General features: G+C 35.3%; 1 protein-coding gene across 1 annotated transcript; it reads left to right on the top strand.

Annotated features, from left to right (window-relative positions):
* Positions 1–976: 976 nt before the first annotated feature.
* LOC139853832 (secreted RxLR effector protein 161-like) lies at positions 977–1,711 on the top strand. The gene has a single exon (XM_071843179.1). It carries the CDS (start codon positions 977–979, stop codon positions 1,709–1,711), a length of 735 nt encoding a protein of 244 aa, XP_071699280.1.
* The last annotated feature ends 15,508 nt before the right edge of the window (positions 1,712–17,219 follow it).

Genomic DNA, 17,219 nt, shown 5'->3' with positions numbered 1-17,219 from the left:
ATAATGCCAACTCAAATTGAGTCCAATGACACAAATGAGGATAGATCTCATTTAAAGCCAAGTAAGGATAACTTAGCATCCTCGATCGATCTTAAACATGTTAAGGATCATCCCATAGATCAAGTCATATGAGACATCAATACTAGAACCACAAGGTCACAAGCATTCAACCTAATTGCCAACTACGCTTTCATCTCCCAAATAGGACCCAAAAATATTAAGGAAGCCCTATTAGATGAAAGTTGGGTAGAAGCAATGCAAGAGGAATTAAATCAATTCCAAAGGAGCGATGTATGGGATTTGGTTCCTTTACCTAGTGAGAGCAATATCATAGGTACCAAATGGGTTTATAGAAACATACTAGATAAAGATGGCAATGTAGTTAGAAACAAAGCTAGACTAGTTGCACAAGGATATAGCCAAAAAGAGAGAATTGATTATGATGAAACATTTGCTCCTGTCACTAGGCTAGAGTCAATAAGAATACTTTTGCATATGCGTGTGCCAATAACTTCAAACTTTATCAAATGGATGTCAAAAGTACCTTTTTAAATGGTGGCATAAATGAAGAAGTATATGTATCACAACCTCCGGGGTTTGAAGATTTTGAAAAGCCATATCATGTTTTTAAACTTAAAAAGGCTCTCTATGGACTTAAACAAGCCCCTAGAGCATGGTATGAAAGACTTAGAACCTTTTTAATAAATCACGGTTATGAAATGGGAAAAATTGATAATACACTCTTTATTAAAATGAAAAAGATTTAGTTATAGTTCAAATATATGTTGATGATATTGTATTTGGATCTACTAACGAATCTCTTAGCAATGAGTTTTCTAAGATAATGCATGATGAGTTTGAAATAGGCATGATGGGTGAACTCAAGTTCTTTCTCGGACTACAAATCAAATAACTAGAACATGGAACGTTCATCAATCAACAAAAGTACATTCATGAAATGATCAAAAAGTTTGGAATGGAGAACTCAAAACCAATGGTGACTCATATGGCAACAAATGTGAAACTTACTTTGGAAGGGGAAGGAGAACCGTTCGATAGTACAAAATACAGGGGAATGATTGGATCCCTTCTATACTTAACGGCAAGTCGGCCCGATATCATGTTTAGTGTGTGCTTGTGTGCAAGATTTCAAGAAAATCCAAAGACATCGCACGTAGAGGCCGTCAAAAGGATCTTTAGATACTTAAAGGGGACAATGCATCTTGGATTATGGTATCCAAAGTTCACCGGGGTTGATATTATATGCTTTGCAGATTCTGATCATGGAGGATCAATGATTGATAGAAAAAGCACAAGTGGAGTATGCGCGTTCATGTGTCTTTACTTAACATCATGGTTCTCAAAGAAGCAAACGTCCGTTGCATTGTCTACCACTGAAGCCGAATATGTGGCTATGGGAAGAGCATGCGCACAAGTGTTGTGGATGAAGCAAACCTTCCTCGATTACGGTATCATATCATCCGAAATACCCATATGTTGTGATAGCAAAAGTGCTATAGATTTATCTAAAAATCAAATATTACACTCTAGGACTAAACACGTAGACAATAGGCACCATTTCCTTCGTGACCACGTCCAAAATGATAATATTGTGATAGACGAGGTAGAATCTGCGGAAAACATAGCTGACATATTCACTAAGCCCCTTAAAAGGAAACCTTTAACTAGCTTAGGAATGGGTTGGGAATGATGGAACATACTCCATAAAATCCCCTTCAGATCACGCACGATCGAACTACGGTTGACCGTGTTGGAAGCCGCCTGATGTCTGATGATTTTCTTTGTTTTTTATGTATTCTCTTAAATATCCAAACAACTTTTCCACCAACCACATGTAGCGACCCGACAAAATCGCCATTGACGGCGCCGTCTACTTAGGTCCCGTTACGTGGTCATAAGTCTTTAAATAACGTTTGACCAAAAGTATATCGCATTCATTTCATAAGTAAAGATGTTTAAAGGTTTACAAAAGTAGTTCAACGACTAGTTACATTACAATGTTAACGTACAAATGAAACCTATGCGACATGATTTAGTAAAGTCAAAAGACGCTTCACGTATGCATGTATACTCGAAATCCAAGCAAGTATCAAAATAGAGTGTGGAAGCATGTATCACTTAGCGTTCAAGGACCTGAGAAAATATATAGAAAAACTGTCAACGAAAAACGTTGGTGAAATCATAGGTGTAATAGTAAACGTTGTTTTTGAACCACAAGATTTTGTATTGCCATAACGTTGATTATCTAAAGCGTTTTCATTCCGAAGTTGTTACACGTTTGTGGAGCACCCAATTATCAAGACTTAACTATTTACGAACCTCGTTATCATAGTGTTAGAACCTACACTATATACTCGAAAATATATTTCATCCGCTAACTGTAGCGAACCGTCCGAATGAGGGCTTGTCAAGCCCATGTGATCACATAACATAAGTTCACATTTACACCCTGCAAATGTAACTAATGATAATTGAATTGAGGCCTTTTTTTTTCTAACTCGCACGTGGAATGTTTGTTTTCGTACTTGTGTTCAAAGCATAAAAGTATGATACGTATATGTTTCTCATCCCATAGTGTAAAGAGTAATAGTTGTTGAAAAGGTGGGACTATGATCTCACCTTGATTGCACGAATATAAACGTACTTCACAAAGTAATGTGTGCAAGAATAGATGCTAGTCTTGACCTAAACAAATAGGTTGTATCAATAATGGTAAACACAGTCGGTCAAAGTTGTTCAATTAGTCCTATGGCTCATTACGACTCAATTATATAGCATGTGAATCAAGCTATCAAGTTTCATGCAAGAATCAAGTATAGAAGAAGATTAGAACGGTTTAAACAAGTATTGGTTAAGTTTGACAAAAGTCAACTTTGGTCAAGTCAAAGTCAACAAAAAAGTCAACACGTTCGGGTCGGGTCCCGAACTATTTTTCTGAGCTAATTATTCATATATAAGCATGTTAGAACAAGTTACATGTTAATCGGAGGTGTGTAGCATAGTTGGAATTAAACGAAAAAGTGCAAAGTTGAACAGTCCCCAAACGCGACCAATGTTGCGCCGCGACATAGCTGGGCCGCGCCGCGGCAATACACGGGAGCTAATCCCTGGGCTGGTGCAAGTGTTCAAGTCTCGAGCCAAAACTCATTTTAACACAACTAATGAACCGTAAACACTTAAAACGCATACCATACATCGTTGAAAAGGTAATTTAACGAGGAATACAACTAAACACATATCATCAATCAATTATAGCATTTACAATAATCAAAACCACATTAAATGTTCATCATTAATGACATTCAAGCTCATAAATGCAACCAATGATTCGGAAACCAAATGCACACATATAATACGCCGTTTCGTAGGTAATTTCGCATACAATACAACTAAACACTTACAATTAACATTGCAAAGCATTCAATGAATCAAAAATCCATTTTGCTTCTATCAAACCCTAATTTAAAATCATAAATTTAGCAATTATGTTTATGGAGTCTTCCTAAGTCAACCTACACATCAAATTGAAGCTAGTGGTGCTAGTAACATATTTAATACGTGCACTTTTAACATTTAACAACATTCAAGCAACCAAATCTCAAAATCAAACACACTCATTTCAAGTTCATGCTAGTTACTCAAAATAACAAGATCGAGCATATAATTCACATATCCATGTTAGACTTGAGCCATAGACACTAATTAACATACTTTCAAGTTTAAAAGATCAAGAACAAGAAATTTAGTGTTTTTATAAAGTTACCCAAATGTAATGAAGTTGGTATGGATTCGAAGAGGAAGTTGCAAGGATTCCCAATATGTAATTTGTTTTGAAGAATGCTTGCTAGATCGGATTAAGATGATTAATTCTTGTTTGAGGGTTTGAGAGCAAAAAGGTGTAAGTAGTGGAAAGGTGGAGGATGAATGAATGGAGGAGATGGGTGTTGACCATTTGACCTAGTCAAATCTTTGCCCACTTGGTAACATTGGTCCCTCAAGTTTGTAAGCGGTTGCGTGAACTACCTAAACGAATTATTTTAAAACGCGTATTAACGGAAGATGTTATAATTAAATAACGGAATTTACATTAATTAAACGGAAAGTAAACGGAAAAAGGCGGGATGATACATTACCTACTCCTTAAAAGAAATTTTGTCCCGAAATTTAAGTAGGCGTAGTAGTCGTTGTTTCTTCCTCGTGATCTTGCATTACCGAAACCACGAATAAATGAGGGTACTTTCTTTGCATTTGATCTTGTCTTTCCCAAGTAAACTCGGTTCCTCTTTTGGCGTTTCAACGGACTTTGACAATAGGAATGCGGCTTTGTTTTAGCGTTTTGATGGAGTGGTCCATAATTTCAACCGGTTCTTCCACAAAATGAAGTTTGTCATCAATAGTAAGCACCTCGAGAGGGATGACGAGTTCGGGTTCGGCAAAACACTTCTTCAAATTTGATACATGGAAAGTAGGATGAACGGAGCTCAGTTGAGGCGGAAGATCTGAACGATAAGCAACGGTTCCAACACGCTTCAAGATTTTGAAAGGACCAATATACCGCGGATTTAGCTTCCCGCGTTTCCCGAAATAGATTACACCTTTCCAAGGTGCGACTTTTAATATTACGCGGTCACCGACTTGGAATTCGAGGTCATTGTGTCTGGTGTCGGTATAGCTCTTTTAACGACTACGGGCCGTCCTAAGCCTATCTCGGATTTGAACGATCTTCTCGGTTGTTTCATGAATGAGTTCGAGTCCGGTGATTTGTGTGTCGCCTACTTCGCCCCAAAAAGAGGTGAACGACATTTTCGGCCATATAAAGCTTCAAAAGGTGCGGCGTTGATACTCGCGTGATAACTATTGTTGTAAGAGAATTCGGAAAGAGGTAAGTGCTTATCCCAAGCTTTTCCAAAATCGATAATGTAAGCTCGTAACATATCTTCCAAGGTTTGAATTGTGCGTTCGCTTTGTCCGTCGATTTGCGGATGGTATGCGGTGCTCATGTCTAATCGTGTTCCCAACGCTTCTTATAAAGTACACCAATATCTAGAAACAAAACGACCATCTCGGTCAAAAATAATCGATAAAGGTACACCAAGATGGGCTACGATCTCTTTAATGTAAAGGTTTGCAAGTTTCTCCATTTTGTCCGTTTCCTTCATGGCTAGGAAGTGGGCGGATTTGTTGAGACGATCTACAATAACCCAAATAGTATCATAACTGCTCACCATTCTTGGTAGTTTTGTGATAAAATCCATCGTTATTCTTTCCCACTTCCATTGTGGGATTTCGGGTTGTTGAAGTAGTCCGGACGGTCTTTGATGTTCGGCTTTGACTTTGGAGCAAGTTAGGCACTTTCTAACATAGGTAGCAACGTCCCTTTTAATGTTCGGTCACCAATATTGTTCTTTGAGGTCGTGGTACATCTTATTGGCACCAGGGTGAATCGAATATCTTGACTTATGGGCTTCGTCTAGAATAAGGCTTCGTAAGTCCCCATAACTAGGTACCCAAATTCTTTCGGCAAAATATCGGAGTTCGGTCTCCTTAACTTCGAATCGAGAGGTGAGGACGTTCAAGCATTCGAGAGAGATGTTTTCATCCTTGAGAGCCTCGTCTTGGGCTATACGGATACCACTATTAAGGTTGGTGTGGTTGGTGATGTTTAAAGCTCGGACACGAAGAGGCACTGCTCTTTCTTTTCGACTTCAGGCATCGGCTACTACATTTGCCTTTCTGGGATGGTAACTGATGTGTGCACGATGGTATACGAAATAGATTATATTTTACTACGAAATACTATTAAATACGATACAATTTTACACAAGTTATTTATTTATTTATTGAATGGGATATACCTAAACCTTACTACAACACTTATAGGCAGTGTACCTAATCGTAGAGTAGTGTAGTTTTTAGTAAGTCCGGTTCGTTCCACAGGGAGCTAGCGATTACGTACTATATTTATTTTAAACTATATTTGTATCAATAAATATATAAGTAATATTATTATTATTATAAAAGGGGGGTTTTTACCGTTTAATGACCGGTTTGTCGATTTTATATTTTAAGCGTAAAGATAAATGACGATAATATAAATGACAGAATTTAAATTGCGATAAAGTAAATTGCAGTAATTAAAATGACAGTAAATAAAGGTACGATGAAATATGAAATAAAAGTATTATGCTTATTTAAACTTCCGTAATCATGATGTTTGACGTTTTGATTTTAATTAATTGTTACCCGAGTTAATTGTTCTTTGTCCTGGTTTATTTGATACCTATCTGGTTTTTGTCCATAATAGTCCATCGGTCATAATTATAAAATGCTCATCAAATTAACCTTATTCCCGAAGTCAAATGTTCCAACTAATTAGGGATTCGAACTGTAACACGGTTTTAATACTTTGTTAATAATTACACCAGGTTATCGACTGCGTGTAATCCAAGGTTTTAATACTTTGTTAACAATTACACCAATTACCCTTGTATGTAATCCATCCCTATTTTAATAAGATATGAACATTAATTTACACACTTGATCAGTTTGAATAATCAATTACCCAACCCGAATAATTAATTAAATGATCGTAAAAGATGTCATATAAACGTCACTAAATGGGACATGCATAATCATTTAATAATTATTAGATTAACTAATTTGAAGATAGGTTCGACAGATTCTAATGAGCTGTCATTCGATTAGACAATACCCCCATCTATTAATAGTTCATAGTCCAATGTCCACAAGTGTCGGTCTTTTGTCCAAACCCGAATTATGGTACAAAATCCAATAACCCCGTCTTAAATATTTAGTCCAACATCACGATTACTTCAGCTCAAATAAGCATAATAATAACTTGGTTACGAGACATTAATTTAAAAAGGAAGAACATAGCTTACAGTGGTTATTAATCGCGTAGCGTTACACGGACAGAACTCCGACTTTAAAACCCGTAAAATATTTCTTACAATAACCCAACTAAACCATAATTTATTATTAATCTTAAATTAAAATTATAATTATAATATAAATATATTACATATAGAGATTGAGAGATTGGAAAAAGGTGTGTAGAATTCGAGCAGAATGTGTGAGCTTTTATAGGCCCACTTTGAACTGTAAAGCTCCGCGAGTGCGGTACTTTTGTGCCTTACAGCTCCGCGAGTGCGGAGCTTCGGATTCCAGCTCACCAAATTGAGTTAAACGTGGGCTGCTGAATATTATAATATATAATATAATAATATATAATTTTATATAATTTTATATATATTATATTATACTCTTGTGCATAGTTGACTTGTAATTTTAGCTCCGTTGAGTTGTACTTTGATGCCCGGTTTATGTCTCAGTTTTGAATTTTCAAACGCCTTTTCGTACGCTTAGATATCTTGTACTTTGCATTTCGCGGCTTGTACTCTTGTCATTTTTAGGCGTTTCTCATCAATAAATTGAACCACTTAGATTGTACTTTGTACTTTTTAGCTTTTTGGTCATTTGCGTCTTCAAATCGTCATTTTCTTCTTTTGTCTTCGCACTTATTTATTTAAACGAATATTACATAAAAATAGAACAATTGCAACCAAAAGCTTTACATATTGGAAGGATATTGCTATGAAATATATGTTCCTTTTTAGCATTATCAAATATCCCCACACTTGAACGTTGCTCGTCCTCAAGCAATACAGAACTTGAAATTAAAATCACACTTCACTCGAATCATTTTTTTATTCCCACACTTTATACATCAGTGATTTTGATACGGCGGTATAAACAATGATAGTAACGATGTGGTTTACAGTCCCACATGACTATAAAAATTTAGATCCTTTAAGGAAATTGGATCTTTATGAAAACATTTGATCTTTTGAAAATTCAAGCTAGATTTTACCCTAGATAAGTTTTTCAAAATAACCCTTCACCGGTGTTTGTAAATTGTTTGTGGGTTTTGTGGGTTTCAGATTTTAAAATTTTAGCTCAAAACTTGCGATTTTGTGTCACCCACTTGCTAACCTTGTATTTAGGAAAGCACGCGTCCAGTTTACTTGTCCCGTATATTACCTTTCGGTAAACTACCGTCCGATTGTAAAGGAAAGCGTTGAACAAGCAACTGTTAAGGCAATGTCTAATGACATGCAGATGTTCATGGTCTACAACGTGTCGGATGCAATTACTATCCTTTTTAGGAGAAATAGTAAAGATCACCCTATAAATTTTTCGGTCTGGCACAAGGTCCTGTCTTCGACCATGCTATGCAACCACCGTTCTTACGGTTGACACCCGATTTGGTTCAGGTGACCTAATGAATTCCAGGTGAATTCCTAGGATTTTACGTTCAAAGGTAATGAAAGCATTGAAAATAGGTTTTCAGAAAAGAAATCGGTTTTAATTTGATCAAAATATTTTCTCGTTCAAGCTCGAGTTTAGATATCATCGAATTCCATGAGTTTGTAATTCTCAATCTTTAAAGTCAATCTCAAGGATTGAGTAATATCAGGCTTAAAAGCTGATTTTTAATCTTTAAGGAGATTATCCTTTCTGGGGGTCTGATTCATTAGTCTTATCAAGATAATTTGCACGGTGCCCTCTCCATTTTACGAGGCAGATCCTCTCATGGATAGGATAAGTTTGACCACTTGGCGACCCTGTTTGATGCTGAGGTCCGTGGATTTTCTGCTGATTTTAGAGATGACTTTTCTCGATTTTTCGTCAACCTACAGCTGGTCTGGAAGACAACTTCCTGACCTAAATCAAGAAGCGCGTGTCTTTTTTGGAAGACTTTACTTCCTTTTAATGATGGAATTGATTCATCGTGTAGATCCATCTTTTCTTTCAAATGTATTACAATAAATCGGGTAAAACGGATCAGTATTGTTCAAAGCAAAAGTACCTTCAATAATCTTGTACAAAAATATGTGATATGTGATTTAAATAACTTGGTAAATTTTTCCCACACTTGGCTTTTATATTTCTTTCTTTGCATTTTTATTCTCTTCTATTTCATTTTAAATGAATTCAAACGTTTTGGGTTGTTTCTCAATTTATGTCCTTTCCAAGGTAACAATAATTTCGGTGTTAATACCTAGTTTTATTGTTCATAAATATGTATAAACAAGATTTTGAAATCATTTATTTGAAATTTTTTAAAAATTTTACTAGAAGTGGGTAGTCAGTATATAAGACTAGGGCTGTTCTTTATTATCAGAGAGCACTAGATTCTAATACAACTACTGCTTTACTAGTAAAATTTAACGGTGGCTATTAAACCAAGTGTATAAGTCAAATGTTTAAAACCCGAAAGAATTTAATCCCTTCCCACACTTAAGATCTTGCAATGCCCTCATTTGCAAGAAATCAGTAAAAATTTAAATTCATGAGGGTGATTAGTGTAGAAAAGTGATTAAAAATACCCAGTTTGTAATTACTAAGCTCGTCGAGTGATAGATGGCGCGCCTCATCGTTCATTTCTTTTGTTGTAATTTCACATATGTTTTGCGTCTTATCGTCAAAATTAGTAGCTTTTGCTGAACTTAATGCCAGTCTTTGAAAGTGCGCTATTTTACCCTGTTTTATACATAAGATAGAATACAAATATATATATATACATATTTTTGAAGTTTGGTATATAACCCCACGTTCATATAATATTTTTAGCATACTTTAGATCAATAATATTAAAATAATGATAATAAAATTTTTCGCCCCGCCCTCGGGTAAAGCAATTTCGGTTCCATGACCTAGTGTTTAACTTACGACGAATTTTAGAAATCGTTTTTTTAAACTTAATGAAATAAAGCAAATTTTTGTTTTTAAATTCACACAAAACATAAACTTAAAAAGCGTATCAATTTCATATAAAACCTACAAAACAAAAACAAAAAAATTCAAAATGGGGGGAGAAAACTAGTTCTTTAGTGTTTGCTAGTGAAAAAGACCAATCGGATTCCACTCTCGAAACTACACAAGAACAGAACAACTAACTCTAGACAGCATTTTCTTTTTAGAACATTTGAATCTCCCCACACTTAGGTAGTTGTGGTGTCGAAATTGTGGTTAACTTCATCGTCAATTTCTTTTGGACCATAATCAACTTACATATCTGTGACTTTTGCTTTAAGCCATTGGTCGGATTCCTGTGTAATATCCACAAATTCAACTGGTTTCGCTTTTTCTTTAGGCGATAGATTGGATACTAACCGGCTACATAACTTAAAGTTCCCCTTGGTTCTAGCATCGCGAATCCGTTTAATAAGTTTCTTCATTGAACTGTTAATAACGGGATCATTTAATTTCGTATCAACAACGGGGTTGTTTGTTATCAGGTCATCATTAGACGTTACTTCATCTTCCCCATACTTAGGCATTTTATTATTACTAAGCACTACCGTTGGAGTTGGTAAAACAATATGCTTCTTACCAATCATTTTTGTTGGTTCAACGGTTTTGGTTAGTGGAGATTTAGACTTTCGAATTACAAAGGTGACCGATTAGTCACCATCATTAAGTGTCATTCTACCCTCTCTTACATCAAATAACGCCCCGGTGGATGCTAAGAATGGTCGACCTAAAATTAGAGGAATGTTTGGGTCCTCTTCTATGTCAATGACAATAAATTCGACTAGAAAGGTTAAATTAGCTACTTGAACGGGTAGGTTGTCAGCAATTCCAACTGGGTGCCTAATGGTTTGATCAAAGAGTCGAACACTCATTTTCGTTGGACTAAACTCACCTACTCCTAATCTCTTATATAATGAAAGAGGCATAACACTCACACTCGCACCTAAATCTGCTAGTGCATCATACATGACACAATCACTAAGTAAACAGGGAACAATAAATTCACCCGGATCACCTAACCTGGGTGGAGGTTTTGGTGGAACTGTCTTCACCGGGTTTACTTCTACTGTTTTGTTTCTTGCACTTTCTTATTCTTTTTCTTCTTCTTTCCAAAGGTATCACAAACTTTATTACCTATCACTTGCTCATACTCAACTTCTTTTCTTGAAAACGGGATGGGTGGTCTGTATGTTGTCACCACTGGCTTTACATACTCGGGTGGTGGTGGTGTTGTAACTTCTTCATTGTTACTCACATCTAAAACCTTCCCATCTTCTGATGCTGGTTTTTCAGAATTCGTTGATACCATATTAACATTCTCATTCCGAGGATTTACTTCAGTATCACTCGGTAGCTTTCCTTGTTCCCTCTCACTCATCATACTAGCAAGAGTACCTACGTATTTTTCTAGATTCAAAATGGAAGCTTGTTGAGTTCTTAATGACTGATCAAACCTCTCATTTGTTTGGGTTTGAGATGTAATAAATTGTGTTTGAGATTTCGTTAGCTTTGCCATCATTTCTTCCAGATTTGGCTTTTTCTCTTCGGTTTGTTGTGGTGGTTTATACAAGCCAGGTCTTTGTTGATTGAAAGTGTTGTTTTGAGTTGGTTGGTTATTCGGACCTTGTTGGTTGTACGAGTTATTGTTGGGTCCATTTGGATTGTAAAGAATGTTTTGATTTTAATTAAAGTTTGGCCTTGTCGGTTGATAATTATTTTGATAATTATTTCCCGGCCTTTGGTTCATGAAGAAAACATTCTCACGTTGTTCCATCGTTTGCTCAATGTGACAATCTTTTGTTAAGTGTGGTCTACCGCATTGCTCACAACTGATTCGTATTGCGTGAATATCTTTTGTCATTTTTTCCATTCGTCTCTCGAAAGCATCTATTTTTGCGGAAACAGAATCAAAGTCATGGCTAGAATCGGCTCTAGCCGCTTTAGATGAACGATATATATCTTTTTCTTAGTGCCACTCATGCGAGTGGGAAGCTGTGTTATCAATAATTTTGTGAGCTTCGGTTGCGGTTCTCTTCATAATGGAACCACCAGCTGCTGTGTCGATGTCTTTTCGTGTAGTAACATCACATTCTTGGTAGAATATTTGTACTATTTGATAAGGGTCTAAACCGTGTTGAGGACATCCTCTCAACAATTTTCCGAATCTTGTCCATGCCTCAAATAGAGTTTCATTTGGCTTTTGCGCGAACGTAACAATTTCTCCTTGAAGTCTCACGGCTTTAGATGCCGGAAAGAATCTTTTAAGAAATTTCTCAACTAAAACATCCCATGTATCAATCGCCCCTTCAGGTAACGATTCTAAACAATCTTTGGCTTCTCCCTTTAAAGTCCAGGGAAACAACATGAGATAGATCTGTTCATCCTCAACTTCTCTGATTTTAAATAGAGTACAGATCCTATTAAAGGTACGAAGATGTTCGTTTGGATCTTCTTTTGTCGTACCACTAAATTGGCATTGATTAGTTACCAAGTGTAGGATTTGTCCTTTGATTTCATAATCTGGCGCATTAATGTCTGGCTTAATAATGGCGTGACCTTGGCCAGTGCGTGTAGCTCTCATTCGGTCTTCCATACTTAGAGGTTCCTGATTTTCCATAATTGAAATTGTTGAATCTGAATCACTAGAGGATTCTGATTTAATGGTTTCTTCCTTGACAATCTCTGGTTGAATGATTGGAGGTTCAGGAGGAATGATTATTGGTTCAGGATCTCTGAATTGTCCTTGAATATCCTCCAGGTTCTCAATTGTGAGGTTGGGTTTAAAAAATGGATTATCGAAAATTTGAATTGGAGTACTTGATCGACTAGATGATGATTCTAAAGAAAAATCAACGGCGACAATATTAGCTAGATGTCTTGATCGAGTTACAGGTGGTGAGCGTATGAAAGGTGGTGAACGTTTTGCTCGGTGCATTCACAGAATATCCTATTAGTTATAAAGATATAAATTATATAAGTTATCAAATTAATAGACTTTTCTGATTTTGCACACGTTTCGAATAGCCAAGAGATGTAGCAGGTAGCCAGGACCCTTTAAATCGGAAGCCCACAACTCGCCACTAACAAATCCAACTATTAAACACTTAAAATAATTTTTCGTCGAGATTTAAAGAAAATATAGAAAATTCTATGTCCTAAAAACTAGAGCGTCGAAATGAAAAAGAAAAAGAGCGTCGAAAAACAAGCGGTCGAAAAATAAGCGTCGAAAAATAAAAGTCAAAAAATAATAAAAAAGAGAGTAGAGCGTCGAAACTAAAAAGCCTAAAAACTAAAAATAAAAACTTGCGTCTAAAGGTATTAAAGCTTAAAAAGAATTCTAAACCCAAAACGGCAATAACTTAAAAAGGTACTAAAATTTATTAAATACTAAAGCGATAAGCGACGTCGTAAAATTCTAAAGCGCCTAGATCTTAATCTAAAGAAAAAGCACTTAAGGGATTTTACGGAAAAGCCTAGAAATCTAGAAATATAAAATAACTACGGCAAAATACTAAGTTTAAAACTAATTACGAACGATAAATATACAATTGACGACTTAAACGATTAAAATATACAATTTATAAAAAGATATAAAAAATGATAAAATTACTTATTTTTATAAAAATATTATTTTTACATTATAATTTTATAAAAGTATTAATTTATAAAACTAAATAAAACTAAAAATAACAAATTATAATTAAACTAAACTAAATATATTAAATTAAAACCCTAATTAGATTTAATAATAATAATTATAATTAATTAAAACCCTAAATTCGTAATTAATGCAGGCTGAGGTTTGACCTGTCAGAGAGGCTCCGCGAGTGCGGTTTGATGATGCCAGAGGTGCTTCGCGAGTGCGGAATTACACAGATTCAGAATTCGTGGAGGCCAAAATTGCAGGTTCAGCGTAATTTTTTTTCTGATTTTAATATATTAAAATATAATTTAAATAAAACTTATATTTTAAAAATTACCTATTAGTTTTATATAAAAAAATGAACTTTTTAATTTCGTACTTAGAAATATAGATATATATATATATATATATATATATATATATATATATATATATATATATATATATATATATTTTATGTTTTTATATTTTTTTAAAAACTTATATATATAGCTTAAAAACTTATTTTTTTTTTTATAGCGTTTCGCTTTCGGCTCCCCGGCAGCGGCGCCAAAAACTTGATGTGTGCACGATGGTATACGAAAGATATTAATATTTACTACGAAATACTATTAAATACGATACAATTTTACACAAGTTATTTATTTATTTATTGAATGGGATATACCTAAACCTTGCTACAACACTTATAGGCAGTGTACCTAATCGTAGAGTAGTGTAGTTTTTAGTAAGTCCTGTTCGTTCCACAGGGAGCTAGCGATTACGTACTATATTTATTTTAAACTATATTTGTATCAATAAATATATAAGTAATATTACTATTATTATAAAAGGGGGTTTTTTACCGTTTAATGACCGGTTTGTCTATTTTATATTTTAAGCGTAAAGATAAATGACGATAATATAAATGACAGAATTTAAATTACGATAAAGTAAATTGCAGTAATTAAAATGACAGTAAATAAATGTACGATGTAATATGAAATAAAAGTATTATGCTTATTTAAACTTCTGTAATCATGCTGTTTGACGTTTTGATTTTAATTAATTGTTACCCGGGTTAATTGTCCTTTGTCCTGGTTTATTTGATACCTATCTAGTTTTTGTCCATAATAGTCCATCGGTCATAATTATAAAATGCTCGTTAAATTAACCTTATTCCCGAAGTCAAATATTCCAATTAATTAGGGATTCGAACTGTAACAAGGTTTTAATACTTTGTTAATAATTACACCAGGTTATCGACTGCGTGTAATCGAAGGTTTTAATACTTTGTTAACAATTACACCAATTACCCTTGTATGTAATCCACCCCTGTTTTAATAAGATATGAACATTAATTTACGCACTTGATCAGTTTGAATAATCAATTACCCAACCCGAATAATTAATTAAATGATCGTAAAAGATGTCATATAAACGTCACTAAATAGGACATGCATAATCATTTAATAATTATTAGATTAACTAATTTGAAGATAGGTTCGACAGATTCTAATGAGCTGTCATTCGATTAGACAATACCCCCATCTATTAATAGTTCATAGTCCAATGTCCACAAGTGTCGGTCTTTTGTCCAAACCCGAATTATGGTACAAAATCCAATAACCCCGTCTTAAATATTTAGTCCAACATCACGATTACTTCGGCTCAAATAAGCATAATAATAACTTAGTTACGAGACATTAATTTAAAAAGGAAGAACATAGTTTACAGTGGTTATTAATCGCGTAGCGTTACACGGACAGAACTCCGACTTCAAAACCCGTAAAACATTTCTTACAATAACCCAACTAAACCATAATTTATTATTAATCTTAAATTAAAATTATAATTATAATATAAATATATTACATATAGAGATTGAGAGATTGGAAAAAGGTGTGTAGAATTCGAGCAGAATGCGTGAGCTTTTATAGGCCCACTTTGAACTGTACAGCTCCGTGAGTGCGGTACTTTTGTGCCTTACAGCTCCGCGAGTGCGGAGCTTCGGATTCTAGCTCACCAAATTGAGTTAAACGTGGGCTGCTGAATATTATAATATATAATATAATAATATATAATTTTATATAATTATATATATATTATATTATATTCTGGTGCATAGTTGACTTGTAATTTTAGCTCCGTTGAGTTGTACGTTGATGCTCGGTTTATGTCTCAGTTCCGAATTTTCGAACTCCTTTTCGTACGCTTAGATATCTTGTACTTTGCGTTTCGCGGCTTGTACTCTTGTCATTTTTAGGCGTTTCTCATCAATAAATTGAACAACTTGGATTGTACTTTGTACTTTTGAGCTTTTTGGTCATGTGCGTCTTCAAATCGTCATTTTCTTCTTTTGTCTTCGCACTTATTTATTTAAACGAATATTACATAAAAATAGAACAATTGCAACTAAAAGCTTTACATATTGGAAGGATATTGCAATGAAATATATGTTCCTTTTTAGCATTATCAGTAACAAAGCTCACAATCGTAATCATTTAAGGTTTCAATCCACCGTCGTTGTCTCATGTTTAGTTGCTTTTGGTTGAAGATGTGTTGGAGGCTTTTGTGATCGGTGAAGATAGTACTTTTGGTTCCATAAAGATAGTGTCTCCACATTTTAAGTGCAATGACAACGGCTCCGAGTTCGAGATCATGTGTCGTGTAGTTCCGTTCATGGATTTTCAATTGTCGGGAGGCATAAGCGATAACCTTTTTTTGTTGCATCAATACACACCCAAAACCATGTTTCGAGGCATCGCAATATACAACAAAGTCATCATTGTCCTCGGTGAGAGATAAGATAGGAGCGGTGGTTAACTTTTTCTTCTAGATTTGAAACGCGGACTCTTGTTCGGTTGCCCAAACGAATTTCCTTCCCTTGTGAGTTAACACGGTTAGAGGACATGCAACCAAAAAGAAATTTTCGATGAACCTACGATAATACCCGGCGAGGCCTAAGAATTGGCGAATGTGAGTAGGAGTAATAGGGGTTTCCCATTTGCTAATGGCTTCGATTTTTGCGGGATCGACCTTAATACCTTGATCGCTTACAACATGACCAAGAAATTGAACTTCCTTCAACCAAAATTCACACTTAGAGAACTTGGCATAGAGTCGTTCTTGTCTTAAGAGTTCGAGCACAAGTCGAAGGTGTTGCTCGTGCTCTTCTTCGCTTTTAGAATAGACCAAGATATCATCGATGAATACAATAATGAACTTGTCGAGATACGGTTTGCACACGTGATTCATAAGATCCATGAACACCACCGGTGCATTAGTTAGACCAAATGGCATAACAAGGAATTTGTAACTACCATAACGATTCTGGAAAGCGGTTTTGGAGACATCTTCCCCCTTAACCCTTAGTTGATGATAACCCGAGCGGAGATCGATTTTTGAATATACACAAGATCCTTGTAATTGATCAAAGAGGTCGTCGATGCGTGGAAGAGGATACTGGTTTTTAACTGTTAATTTATTTAGTTCACAATAATCGATGCGCATTCGTAGGGATCCATCTTTCTTCTTAACGAATAAAATCGGAGCACCCCATGGTGAATGGCTAGGTTGGATAAAACCACGGTCAAGTAGTTCCTGAATTTGACTTTGCAATTCTTGCATTTCGGATGGAGCAAGTCTATAAGGTGCACGTGCTACGGGTATGGCTCCCGGGATAAGATCGATTTGGAATTCTACCGGTCGATGAGGTGGAAGACCCGGAAATTCATCG

Source organism: Rutidosis leptorrhynchoides, chromosome 6, assembly GCF_046630445.1.
Source record: "Rutidosis leptorrhynchoides isolate AG116_Rl617_1_P2 chromosome 6, CSIRO_AGI_Rlap_v1, whole genome shotgun sequence".
In the NCBI taxonomy this organism is placed as follows: Eukaryota; Viridiplantae; Streptophyta; class Magnoliopsida; order Asterales; family Asteraceae; genus Rutidosis; species Rutidosis leptorrhynchoides.
The sequence above is the reverse complement of the archived record's forward strand: the minus strand, read 5'-3'. Positions and strand labels throughout refer to the sequence as shown.

Bases quoted from the DNA above. Each gene is read 5' to 3' on its own strand.
- LOC139853832 (XM_071843179.1), top strand. From the start codon at position 977: ATGGAGAACTCAAAACCAATGGTGACTCATATGGCAACAAATGTGAAA.